At 48.8% G+C, this 13445-nt stretch overlaps 1 protein-coding gene across 2 annotated transcripts in view; it reads left to right on the top strand.

Annotated features, from left to right (window-relative positions):
• The window catches only part of Srrm3 (serine/arginine repetitive matrix 3), a 68401-nt gene that overhangs the window by 24592 nt on the left and 30364 nt on the right, over positions 1 to 13445 (top strand). For both annotated transcript variants that reach the window (XR_009056826.1, XM_057764358.1), the window contains exons 2-3: positions 6945 to 7201; positions 10805 to 10906. Coding sequence is in view for 1 of the 2 variants with exons in the window: in XM_057764358.1 (XP_057620341.1) it covers positions 6969 to 7201; positions 10805 to 10906 (335 nt within the window). In the remaining variant the exon portion in view is untranslated. The remainder of the gene's footprint in view (positions 1 to 6944; positions 7202 to 10804; positions 10907 to 13445) is intronic.

Raw genomic sequence — 13445 nt, 5'->3', positions numbered from 1 at the left:
TGTCTCAAATGGGATTGTGTGCCGCCATGTATTCTAAAACTCATTAGGTAGCCCAAGGTGACCTTGAACTTATGATCCTCCTGCCCCCCATCTCTCAAGTACTAGAATGGCAGGCATGCCCCACCAAACCTGGTTTATGTGGTACTGGGAATGGACCCTGGGGCTTCACACATGCTAAGCAAGACTCTACCAACTGAGCCATATCTCCATTCCCAGATTTGGAGAGAGAGAGAGAAAGAGAGAGAGAGAGAGAGAGAGAGAGAGAGAGAGAGAGAGAGAGAGAGAGAGAGAGAGAGAGAGAGAGAGAGAATGTGTGTCTGTATAAGCGCCATGTGCCTTTTGTGTCGTCCAGTTTGGGTTTTGGGTTGTTTTTTTGCTTGTTTGGTTTGGTTTTGGTTTTGGTTGATTGGTTTTTGTTTTTGTTTTCTGAGAAAATGTTTCTCACTGACCTGGAGCTCAAGTAGGCCAGTGAACTCCAAAGATCTATCTGAGTCCGCCTTCCCCACAAGGTGGGGTATGCACCTGTACCCTGACGTTTTAAGAGACTTCTGGGGACCCAACTTGGGTCATACTGGCTACAAGCAAGCATTCTGCCCACTGGGCTATCGCCCAAGCCCCTGTTTAGTTTTTTTTTTGGGGGGGAGGGGTGTTTGTTTTTTGTTTTGTTTTGAGACAAACCCTGTCTCTTACGTACTCCTGTAGTCCAAACTGGCCTTGAACTCATAACCTTCCCACTTTAGCCTCCCAAGCTGGAATTACAGGTATGCATCACCATGCCCAACTATTTATGTTTCATATATATCTTTGCACCTAGTCCATAGATTATTATGCATTTTAAATTCATTTCAATTGTGTATGTGTGTGCCCAGACACACAAGCCACAGTGCACATGTGGAGGTCAGAGGACTCTCTGAGAGTGGTGTAGCCTCTCTCCTTCCACTGCATAGGTTCCAAGGCTCAAAGTCAGATCATCAGTCTTGGCCGTAAGCACCGTTAACCTGCTGAGCCGTCCCGCTAGCCCTGTAGGTCATTCTAAGTAGTATTTTAGTGTCTCTGTGTTTATGCTGCAATCCATCATATGATCCTACACAGAAGGGTCATGTTGACCCCCCCAAAGGTGCTTGTTTTAGATTTTAGGATCAGGACTGTTATGGGTGTTTTAGCTCACATCAGTACAACCTTCTCCTTGGGAGGCTCACATGACTTTATAAAAGATGATGACTATCATACATGGGTGGCACCTACCTCTAATCCCAGAACTTGGGGTGGTGAGGAAGGAGAATCACAAGTTCAAAGTCATCCTCAGCTACACGTGCTTTCAAGAGCAGTCTTTGTGACATGAGACACTTTTTGGTGTATAGGGGTAGGGGATGAAAACGCCTGTCAATCATCCATGCCTGTAATCCCAGCCCTTGGGAGGCTGAAGCAGGCAGGAGGATTAGTGAGAGTTAGTCAACCCGTATCACATACATCATTTTAGAACAATTAGGGCTACAGAGCAAGATTCTATCTCAAGCATCCGACTTCCAAAAAGAGAGAAAGCAGAGATATGTTCTAGGGGCTGAAGTCTCAGAAGTCTCTCTCTACAGCTCTCAGGAACCTCCTGCACTGTGAGTGTGGGGTCTGCTCTGAGAAGCTAGGGCAGTGCCCCAGTTATGGGGCCCGTAGGCAGGCATGATAGCCAGATGCAAACACATTGAACCTCAGTGCCATATCAGAGGTTCAGACTAAAATGGTAGGGGAGTGACTCAGACTTCCTACCAACTGAAAAACTTTCAGGGGGAGGTAACACTTGAGCTGGAATCCAGAGGATGGGTGGAGAAGAGAACAAAAAAATTAACCTAGTTGAACTACCTGAGCCAAGACAAAATGGAGGAGTGAGGGGCTGGAGGCTGGTTTGGAATAGAATGTGGCAAGAGATGAAGTTTCAAGATGGCAGCATTGCTCAGTGCTAGAATGCTTTTCTATAATATGCCTGCAAGTGTCTGGGAGCCCAACTCTGCAGCAGAGTACCTGCCTAGAATCCCCCAGTGTGGGGCTGGGGTGTGGCTCGGTGGTAGAGCCCCTGCCTAGAGTCCTTCAGTGAGGGGCTGGGGTGTGGCTCAGTGATAGAGCACCTGCCTAGAATCCCCCAGTGAGGGGCTGTGGTGTGGCTCAGTGGTAGAGGTTTGCCTAGAATCCTCCAGTGAGGGGCTGGAGCGTGGCTCAGGAGCCGACAGATTGCCAGGCATGGGGAGGACCCTGACTTAAGGAGAAGAAGGCAGAACAAGGGGAGAGTGTGCGACAGCAGGGCTGACCACGCCATGTGTTCTTATCCCATCCGCCCTTTGTAATGGCCTTTGATTTCTTCAGTCCCTCTCACTGAGCTCCTCTCACGTAGGCACTTGACTGGCCGTAGGGATTCAGAAGCCCCAAGGCTACTCTAGGCTTGCCAATCTACAGTGACAGCAGTGAGTGTCAAGGGGTTGCGGGGGATGGTGCCAGCCAGCAGGGAAGAAAAGTCTCCTGAGAGTTGATGGCATCTATGAGCGTTGATGAGGAGTCTGGGAGAGGGCATCCTGGGAACTCGGCCTAGTGGCTAAAGCCTGAAGTTGTAGTGCTCTGGAGGCTGAGGGAGGAGGAAAGTGAATGGGCAGCCGACCTGGGATTCCTGGTAGTTCAAGGTCAGTGTGGAGTATGGAGTGGCTCAGCCTATGTGGCCCTGGGTTATCTTCCAGGGTACTCATGGAAGATAGGGGTCTGGGGGCAGGGAGGCCAGGCAGGATCTGAGATGGAGATGTCAGGGGAAGAGAATGAGTGGATAAATGGGAGCCATAAGAGAGAGGTGAGGGATCAAATTTTTATGTTTTATTTTTATTGTGTGCACGTGTGTGTGTGTGTGTGTGTGTGTGTGTGTGTGTGTACCTGAGTAGAACAGGGTTTGGGATTCCGGGCTGTTCCATGGGCAGGGGTGGGAACTGACAAGGTTGGAGATGAAGAGAGGCGGATTTGGACAGTGTTTTAATTCCTTGTTGCTGTGCTAAATACTCCGACAAAGATCCGAAGTTGTGTTACGTGTCTTTAATCCCAGCACTCAGAGCCACAGGCAGGCAGATCTCTGTACATTTGAGGCCAGCCTGGTCTACAAAGCAAGGTCCAGGTCAGAGCTACATAATGAGACCCTGTCAAAAGAGCATTGCCTTTGAAGAAAGCAATTTAAAGGGGGAAAAGCTCACAATTTAATGTTACCGCCCATTGCTCTAGAGAGGTCGAGTGTTAGGGACCTGGAGCAACTGGTCTCATCATATTCACAACCAAGAGCAGAGAGTGAGGAAGCGGTGCCTGCGTCCACTCTTCAGCAGTCCAGGATTCCTTGCCTAGGAAATGGTGCCGCCCACAGTAGGCAGGTCTTCCTACTTTAATGAATGCAATTAAGATAACCCCTTTAAGAGGCAAGCCAGCTTAAACTGGACAGTCCCTCACTGAGACTCCTTTCCCAGATGACTCTAGATTACATCAAATTGATAATTAAAATTAACCACTTTGAACAACTTCCTTCTCTAAGCCCCGAGGAACTGTCCTAGCCTGCAGAATGTGAGTGGTGCACCTATCTGCAGTTAGGAATCAGGGGCTCAGAGATGGGCAGTGGTATCCTCAAGGTCACACAGCTAAGAGCAGAGGAGCCTGGCATAGAACCTTATTGGCTGGGATTCACAAGGGCGTAGAGAGGGCCTGAAGTCTCCCTTACCACTGTCGCAACACTGTGAGTTTCTTCGGACAGTTCTGTCTACTTTCCCATAAATGTGGTTCTCAGCAAGAGTAAAAAATTTAATCCTCATTTATGTATTTATTGGAGACAGGGTCTTACTATGTAGCTCTAACTGGCCTGAAATTTATTATGTAGACCAGGCTGGCTTCCAACTCCCAGAAATCCACCTGTCTTCACCTTCCAGGCACTGAGATTAAAGGAATGGGTCACACACAGCTAGATATGAATTTTTAAATAATTAATTGCTATTTTATGTGCATTGGTGTTTTGCCTGTAGGTATATCCATGAAAGGGAAGCCAGATCCCATATAATGGCGTTATGGACAGCTGGAGCTGCCATGTGGGTGCTGAGAATTGAACCCACGTTCTCTGGAAGGGCAGCCCGTGTTCCTAATGTCTAAGCCATCTCTTCAGGCCCAGAATAAGAGTTTTTCCTCCTTTTTAAAAAAATATTTCATTTAATTTAGTATATAGTATTCTGCCTGCATGTATGCCTGCACACCAGAAGAGGGCACCAGATCTCATTATAGATGGTTGTGAGCCACCATGTGGTTGCTGGGAATTGAACTCAGGACCTCAGGAAGAGCAGCCAGTACTCTTAACCTCTGAATCATCTCTCCAGCCCCAGAATAAGAATTTTTTTGTTGTTGTCTTTTTGTTTTTTTCGAGACAGGGTTTCTCTGTGGCTTTGGAGCCTGTCCTGGAACTAGCTCTGTAGACCAGGCTGGTCTCGAACTCACAGAGATCCGCCTGCCTCTGCCTCCCGAGTGCTGGGATTAAAGGCGTGCGCCACCACCGCCCGGCAGAATAAGAATTTTTTAAAAGCTTATTTCTGTGTGTCTGCTTGTCTAGAAGGGGTATGGGGTTTCCCTGTAACTATAATCACAGACTGCTGTGAACAGTCCAATATGGGTGCTGGGAACCAAACCCAGGTCCTCTGCAAGAGCACCAAACATTCTTAACTGCTGAACGATCTATCCAGGCCAGGTGGCCAGGTCATTTTTAAAGAGGCTAATTGAGACTGGGGTTGTAGTTCAGAGGGCACAGTGATCATCTGGCATGTGCAAAACCCCAAATTCATCCACAGTGGGACGAGAGGAAGGGGCGCTGCTGAGATGGCTCCTAACTGCACTTGCCCAACCCTTCCCTGTATCCTTCACATCCCACACCCTGAGAATGAGGTCTTCAGTTGCTTAGCAACTAGCAGAGCCTTAGAGAAAGGACCCGGGAATAGCTTAGGAGGCGGTTTCCTCTGTTAAGATAGAGGTCGTGTGTGTGTGTGTGTGTGTGTGTGTGTGTGTTCTACTTTTGGCCTAGCACTTATTGTCTCCAGATCCACTCCACCCCTAGCACGCAAGAGGACATGGCTGCCTGGAAAGCTAATTTTTTATGTCACCTTGGGCAGTCTTTGGGGGCAGTGTTTCCAGAACAAGGAAGAGATAATCTTATTGAGACTACCCCCTGTGATGTTAGCTTTGGAAAAGTTAGCCAGATGCGGTGGACTGAAAACTGCACCCAGGGTAGGAAGGGAATCAAACCTGGGGAAACCTCCATTTCTGCAGGGTTGCTGTGGATGCAGACCAGAAGTCAGAAGACTGAAGAGAGCCAGAACAGCACCCATGCTATGAGCCTGCTGACTGGAGGTGCAGCTTAGATATTAAGCACTTACTCTAGCAGGTACCAGGTCCTCGGTTTGAATGCCAGAACTGCAAACAAACAGAAAGGCTGAAGCTGGGCTGGAGGGATGGCTCAGCGAACCAGAGGACTTGTCTGTTGCTCTTGCAGAGGACTGGGGTTTGATTCCCAGTCCCCACATGGTGGTTGACAACTACCCATAAATCCAGTTCCAGGGGATCCATTATCCTCTTCTGACCTCAAGCGCTAAGCAACATGGGTGCTACACATACATGCAGGCAGGCAAAACTCTCTCGCATAAAAGAAAATAAGTCTTACTATCTTTTATATTATTTCATGTTATTTTGTTGTTGTTGTTGTTAGAGACAGAGTCTCTCTTTGTAGCCCTGACTGTCCTGGAACTCACTCTGTAGACATGGCTGACCTCAGAGATCTGCCTGCCTCTGCCTGCTAAGTGCTGGGGATCAAAGGCGTGCACTATCGATCCTTGTAATATCTTACTTTTGCTTATTTGGTTATTGTTGTTTTGGCTTGATTTTGAGACAGGGTTCTCTGTGTAACCCTGGCTGTCCCGAAAATCACTCTGAAAATCTAGCTGGCCTCAAGTTCAGAAATCTGCCTGCCTCTGCCTCTCTAATGCTGGGATTAAACATAGGCACCACTAATATATATATATTAAAGGCTGAAGTGGCAGGCTGCTAGCTTGTCATTCATGTAGTCCTGGGATCGATCCGAACACCAGAAAATAAGATGGGTTTTTTTTTTTTGAAAAGTTGTATTCATATTCAAAGGCTATGTATGGTGGTGCACACCTTTAGTCCCAGCACTCAGGAGACAGAGGTAGGCAGATCTCTGGGTTTGAAGCCAGCCTGGTCTACAGAGGTAGTTCAAGGACAGCCAGAGCTACACAAATGGGAAAAAAGGAAGAGATGAAGAAATTTTGTAACATTTTTTGTGTTGTGTGTGTGTAGGTCAGTTTTCTCCATGATTTGCATTCTGAGCTTTGAACTGAAGCCATCAAGCTAGGCGGCAGGTGTCTTTACCCTCCAAGCCATGTGTCTGGTTCCATAGATTTTCTTTAAAGTTCATTGGAATTGGAGGGACTGGGGCAGTGTGTAGTGCGCTTGCCTAGCATGTACAATGCCCTGGGTTCCATCCCTAGCACCACATCCCACCACAGTGGGATTGCACATGCCTGTAGCCCCAGCACTTAGGAGACCGAGTCAGGAGGACCAGAAGTTAAAGGTCATACTTGACCACATAAAGAGTTGGAGGCCAGGCTGGGATATAGGAAAACTTGTCTAAGAAAAAAATGAAGTGGAAACAAACAAAACACAAAGACCCAGTCTACACTTTACAGATGGGAAAAGATTATTGTGAAATACATTCATGTCCTGAAGTGATGGTGCCAACCTGTCATCGGCCCTCCCTCTACAGCCTGAGAGCAAGCGGATTAGAGCCGCGAGTGGGCTCTAAACCTTCAGGATTAAGTCGTATAGTGAAAGCTTAGCATATGGCCGAGAGGTGACCACCCCGCCTTGTGTTTTTGTCTATGCCGCAGGGCCTGCCGCCCAGGACCGTTGTCATGTCCTCCACCGTAAACAATGGGGCTGCCGGCATGCCATCCCCGCCCGACGCCGCCAACGGCTTCCCGCAGCCCGGCGTCTCGTCCGGGACCTGGCCGCGCCAGGAGGAGGAGCTGCGCGCCGCCGAGCCCGGCTTGGTCAAGCGCGCGCACCGGGAGATCCTGGACCACGAACGCAAGCGGCGCGTGGAGCTCAAGTGCATGGAGCTGCAGGAGATGATGGAGGAACAGGGGTAAGCGGGGCGGGGCGAGAGGGGCGGGGCCAGGGGAGATGAGGTGGGGCAAGGTCAGGTTATGTTCAGGACTTAGTGCTGGAGTCGTCAGGGGCGAGGCTAGGGCGTGGTGGGGTGGCGCTAGGACAAGGAAGGGTAGAACCGTGGTTAAGCTACACTACACTCTGGGACTTTGCGCAGGAGGGCGGGGCAGACAGTCAGGGGGCGTGGTTGGATACAGTGGGCGGAATCAGAGAAGGGTGAGACGGGGCAAGACCGGTGTCTGAGTACCTGGTACTCAGAGTAGGGGCATGGCTGGGATGTGCTCTGGGCATGATGAAGAAGAGGGTAGGGCGGGACTAGACAGGGTAGGTATGGTTGGTCTGTGGTTGACTCTGACCAGAGAATGATCCAGCAGTGCCCAGAGGCTGGGTGCAGAGGGAGAGGCGGGACTGGGCAGAGTCTCCTCTTGAGAAGAGATAGGATGAAGACAGAGTAGCGGTGAGTGTGTGTAAGTGGTTAAGCTGTGCTCTAGAGCTCTTGGTGAGGAAGGAGAGAGTAGGGGTGTGGCTAAACTCCCCAAGGGGTCGTGGGCAGGTGATAGTCAAGCTTTGTTTCCCTGAGGAGTGCTGAGGTTATATTAGTCTGGACTTGGAAGACGCTGTGGCTGGAGTGTGATGTGGTGGGGCCAGGACAGGGATGTGACTGTGAACTTGGCAGGGTTGTGTCCAGGGACTTGGTTTGGCAGGGCTAGAGAGTGCTGGACAAGGTAGGCTTGGGGGGGGGGAGGAATGGGGGAGCTAGGGCAGGAAAGGACATATGTTTGGGCTGCACCCGGGAGTTTGGTACACCAACAAGGGGCTTAGCTGTTCTAACTGAGGCGACCTGACCTGGAAGTGGTGGAGCTGTGCCCAGGATATTGGTGCAGCATGGTAGTGTGGCCTAGACCAGGACTGGACTAGGCAGGGAGCTTGCTTGGCTTTGCGTGGTGAGTGGATTAAGAAGCTAGACTGGGATGTGACCAGGATCTGATCGAGCCTGTGGCAGGTCCCACGTCTGAGGAGACTGACTGAAGGTTGATCTCAGTCTGCAGTGCTGTTGTGCGTGGGACCAGATAAGGTCCCAGCAGAAAGAAGGCAAGGTTGGAATAGGGTGGGGGTGTTCAGAGAGACCTGGGTACCTATTAGCCTGGGGCTGAATCTGGAGAGCACTGGGAGACAACAGCTCAATCCGGCAAGGAGGTAGGGTCTGGACCAGCTAAGTGGAGCCACAAACCCAGGCCAGCTTCCATTTATCTGTCAGTTCAGACAATTCAGAAACTGTCTCTGGTGCTCTAGACTAAGCCCCAACTCACAGGAGCCACAGAGATGCATCCCCATGCCCTGGATATATCCAATGTTGTGAAGCACATATAAACATATATGACAACTCAAGGCCTCCATTTCCACAATCTATAAAATGAATAGAGATGCCAAGTCAAGAAAGAAAACACAAGGGTCCTTATCCAGGCTTCCTACAGCTTCTACTAAGTCATCGTGACCCTTAACACAGCAAACTGAGGTTTCCCCTTGAACTAGTTACTGCAATGGGTAATGCTGGCCTCGGAAGTCACTCCTGTCTTCAGTCATATGCACATGCAAGCACACATACACACACATGCATGATCACATAGAGACACAGGTGTGCACACAGGCACACACATACACACATGCACGGATGCACTCATACACATGAATGCATTAGCACATGCACACACGAATGCATGCACACATGTGTATGCAGGTTTACACACATGCACACATATGCACATCAAATATATAATTTAGAAACAGGGTCTCACTATGTGGCCCTGGCTCACCTGGAACTTGCTATGCAGACCAGACTGGCCTCAAACTAGCTGAGATCCCCCTGGCTACCTTCTGAGTGACCAAAAATATTTTTAGATAAGTGAAATAAACTTGACAGTTTAAAGAATACCATGATAGTTGGTTTTAGTCTGACATTCCCAACTCACAGTGAACACAAGCCTGAATATGGGCACCTACCTGGGATCTACAGGTTCTGAAGAGAGCCCTTGGCTCCTATAATGAGATACCTCAAGTTTCAATAAAAACCCAGACTTTGGGCTGGGGTGTGACTTATTTGGTAGAATGATTGCCTAGTATGTATGAAGCCCTGGATTCCATTCCTAGCACCACATAAACCCAGGTGATGTGGTGCACTGTATGTCATCCCAGCACTGCAGAGCCTGAGCACCAGGATCAGGGATTCAAGGTCATTCTTGGCTACACAGCAAGTTTGAGATCAGCCTGGACTATGTGAGACCTTGTCTCAAAAACAAAGACCCAAGGCCAGGGATTTTAATCCGAGCACTCAGAAGGCAGAGCCAGGTAGATCTCTGTGAGTTCGAGGTCACCCTGGTCTACATAGTGAGTTCCAGGACAACTAGGGCTATATAGTAAGATCCTACCTTAAAAAAACAAAACAAAACAAAAACAAAACCTGGCTGCTCAGTCACAGAGACAGAGTTCAGAGCCTTCAGGCAATTTAAGATGCCTTCAACTCCAACTCCAAGGAATCTAATACTGTGTTCTTCTGGCCACTTTTTTTCAAGACAGGGTTTTTCTGTGTAACAGCCCTAGCTATCCTGGAACTCACTCTGTAAACCAGGCTGGCCTCGAACTCACAGAGATCCTCCTGCTTCTGCCTTCTGAGTGCTGGGATTAAAGGCATGTGCTACCAACACCCAGCCCTTTAAATAAAACATTAAAAAGTATTTTTAAAAATGTATGTGTGAGACAGGCGAGGCTACATGGAGTCTCCTGACTCCGCCTTCTTTCTCCCAGCATTCAGTTTAGTTCCCCCAACACACCTCCCTAGCTCTATTCTACACTACCACAGGCTCAAGCAGTTTCTTTATTAACCAGTGGCATTCACAGAACACAGAGGGGAATCCCACATCAACATAGCAAGACTCTGTTACAAAAAAAATGAGGAACTGAGAAGATGGTTTAGCAGTTGAGAGCACCAGCTGTTCCTCCAGAGGACCTGGGTTTGATTCTCAGCACCCATACTGGTTCACAAGCATCTGTAACTCCAGTTGCGGGGGATCTGTTGTCTTCTTCTGGCCTCTTTGAGCACCAGGCACACATGTGTTTCACAGATGTACATGCAGGCAAAACACTCATACATGAAATAGTAATTAAAACTTTTCAATGTTTGTTAGATGGGCCTAATAAACATTATTAAGAAAAGAAGGAGGGAGAGAAATATAGAATACAGAGAGAGGGGTGAGGAGGTGGAAGGGTGGAAGAGGGGGAGGAAAGCAGAGGAAGGGGGAAGGAAGAACAAATGAGTAGGAGGAAGGGGAAAGAAAAGGGGGAAAAGAGGGGAAACAAGGGAGGGAAGGGTGGACTGAAAGAAAGCGGAAGGTAGGGTGGGGAGGGGAGGGCAGGGAGAAGGGGGAGGGAGAGGATACATTGAGAGAAAATAACAGAACTCCTACAAAAAAGCAGTTGCCAATGAGAGCATGCACTGTGACCAAGGACTGGAGAGCAGGTAGGAGTGAGCTGAAGGAGTGACCTAAAATTAGCAGCAAGCCCTCCCGGTCCCTGTGCCCCACAGGTACTTAGAGGAGGAGATCCGGCAGAAGGTTGGGACCTTCCGGCAGATGCTGATGGAGAAAGAGGGTGTACTGACCAGGGAAGACCGGCCTGGGGCCCACATGTGAGTACTGCCTGGTGACAGAGAGGGAGGGGGCATCTCATGCTGCAGCTGGATGCCCGGGGGGGGGGGGGGCGGGGCTTGTCCATTATGGGCTGGAGTGAGTGAAGGAGAGATCGTGGACTCTGTTCATTGGAAGTTCTGGCCTGAACCAGAGTACACGTACATACCTGAGGTCCCCGAGGGCCATTTGATGCCCACCTGGGTCCTGTATGGGTCAGCAGCAGGAGGGCCCAGATGTCAGACCAAGGATCATGGCTACAAACCAGGGTGTGTCAGAGATGTTCAGACCCCAACATTGCCCCTGACTGACAGTGTGACCACAGGCAAGCTACAACTTAATCTGTGGGTTGGTTATTCCCACCTGTGAAATGAACTCCAGAGTAAGCATGTAATGTGTCCTAGAAACCCAAATGCCAATGGGCAGGGGGATGGCTCAGTGGGGGAGCACCTGCCTACAATCCCCACTGAGGGGCTGGGGCATGGCTCAGAGGTAGAGCACCTGCCTCGAAGCCCCTAGTGAGGAACTGCAGTGGTGTGGTGGTAGAATGCTTGCCTTGAAGCCTCCAGTGTGGAGTTGGGGCTCAGCATTAGAGCACTAGCCTAGCATGCTGGAGGTCCTAAATTCAAGCATGGGAACTAAAAATAAAAAGTATAGAAAACGGTGCATGTTGAATTGGAGAGATGGCAAAAGATAGCCCATCCCCACGCCAGAAAATTACTCAGTTAATCCTACAGGATACAGTCTGAGGGTAACCCCCTTGCTAATGATCCTTTTCTACTCAGTTCTGAGGCTGTGCAAGAGGCTGGGGGAAAGGTTTCTGGTCTTTTTCTCATCAGTGGAACCAGCTCAAGAGCAAGTATCTTCCTGAATCCCCAAATCTATCTACTTTAGTTCCACCAAAACCTAATCAGTGATTCTAGATTCTAAAACAGGAGGAATGTCATGCTACATAGTGAGCTCAAGAAAGAAAGAAAGAGCCGGGCGGTGGTGGCGCACGCCTTTAATCCCAGCACTTGGGAGGCAGAGGCAGGTGGATCTCTGTGAGTTCGAGACCAGCCTGGTCTACAAGAGCTAGTTCCAGGACAGGCTCCAAAACCACAGAGAAACCCTGTCTCGAAAAACCAAAAAAAAAAGAAAAAAGAAAGAAAGAAAGAAAGAAAAGAGGGAGGGAGGAAGGAAGGAAAGAAAGAGAAAAGAAAAGATAAGAAAACACTCTCTGAGGCTCTATGAGCAGTTAATGATTGCTAGGGAAAGAAGAGAGATTTTGTTTTTGTTTTAACATGTATTTACTCTCTCCATGTGTATACGTGTGTGTGTGTTTGCATGTGTGTACTCATGTGCTTATACAAGTGTGTGTGCATCTGCATGAGCATGTGAGTGTACATGCGTGCCAGGGTGTGCTTGTGGAGGTCGGAGGACAACTTCTGGGAGTTACTTTTCTTCTTACACCATGTGGGTGCTGCAAATCGAACTCAGGTCACCAGACTTGGCAGTGGGTGCATTTATCCACAGACTCATTTTGAAGGCCAATGAAAAATAATGTTTTCATGGGGCTGGAGAGATAGCTCAGCAATTAACGGCACACTGGCTGCTCTTCCAGAGGACCTGGGTTCAATTCCCAGCACCCACATGGCAGATCACAACTGCCTGTAATTCCAAGATCTGACACCCTAACACAAACATACATGCAGGCAAAACACCAATGCACATGAAATAGAAATAAATTATTTTTTGAATTTTTCTTTAATGATGTACCATTGTTGAGACACATATGCTTCTATAAATAATTCCTCACTCGTGATCCTCTATGCAACCTTAATGCACTCATTGGGTCACCAAAGAAGGCAGCAGAGGCCAGAGAGATGGCTCATCAGTTAAGATCCATAACTTCCCTTGCGGATCCGAGTTCTGCTCCCAGTTCCCTTGTTGGTATGCACACACCTGCCCATAACTCCAACTCCAGGAGATCCAATGCCCACTTCTGGTCTCCCCAGGCATTGGCACACGTGCACGCACGCACGAATGCACACACACACACACTCATAAATAAATAAAAATGCCAAATCCAATTTGAAAATGGTTTCTGAGCCTCTGTGGGCTATTAATAGTTGCTAGGGGAAGAATATTTTCCTTACCTTTTTTTCTTTGTTTTACATTTACCACTGTGTGTGTGTGTGTGTGTGTGCTCCAATGTGGAGGTGAGCAGACATCTGGGGAATCAATTCTCTTCTTCCACCATGTGCACACCCCAGGCTTGGCAGCAAGCACCTTTATTCCTGAGTTGTCTTGTCAGCCCCACAAGATCATAGTCTTTACATCTGGGACCTATCACAACCTAGAGCCTCTCATGAAAATAAAAATGCCCCTTTCCTCCTTCATCTCCCATAAGTGAGAAGGACAGGGCTTCTGGGTTTTGCCTTTTCTACCTTCTAACATGCTCTCCGTGACAACCCTCCAGCTCAAGCCAGTCTGAATTACTCCTAGCACCTTCCTTTGTGGTCTCCTCTCTGTTCACATAACAACATGTTCAATCATGTG

This window comes from Chionomys nivalis, chromosome 3 (genome assembly GCF_950005125.1).
Source record: "Chionomys nivalis chromosome 3, mChiNiv1.1, whole genome shotgun sequence".
In the NCBI taxonomy this organism is placed as follows: Eukaryota; Metazoa; Chordata; class Mammalia; order Rodentia; family Cricetidae; genus Chionomys; species Chionomys nivalis.
This window is presented reverse-complemented; position numbering and strand designations above follow the sequence as displayed.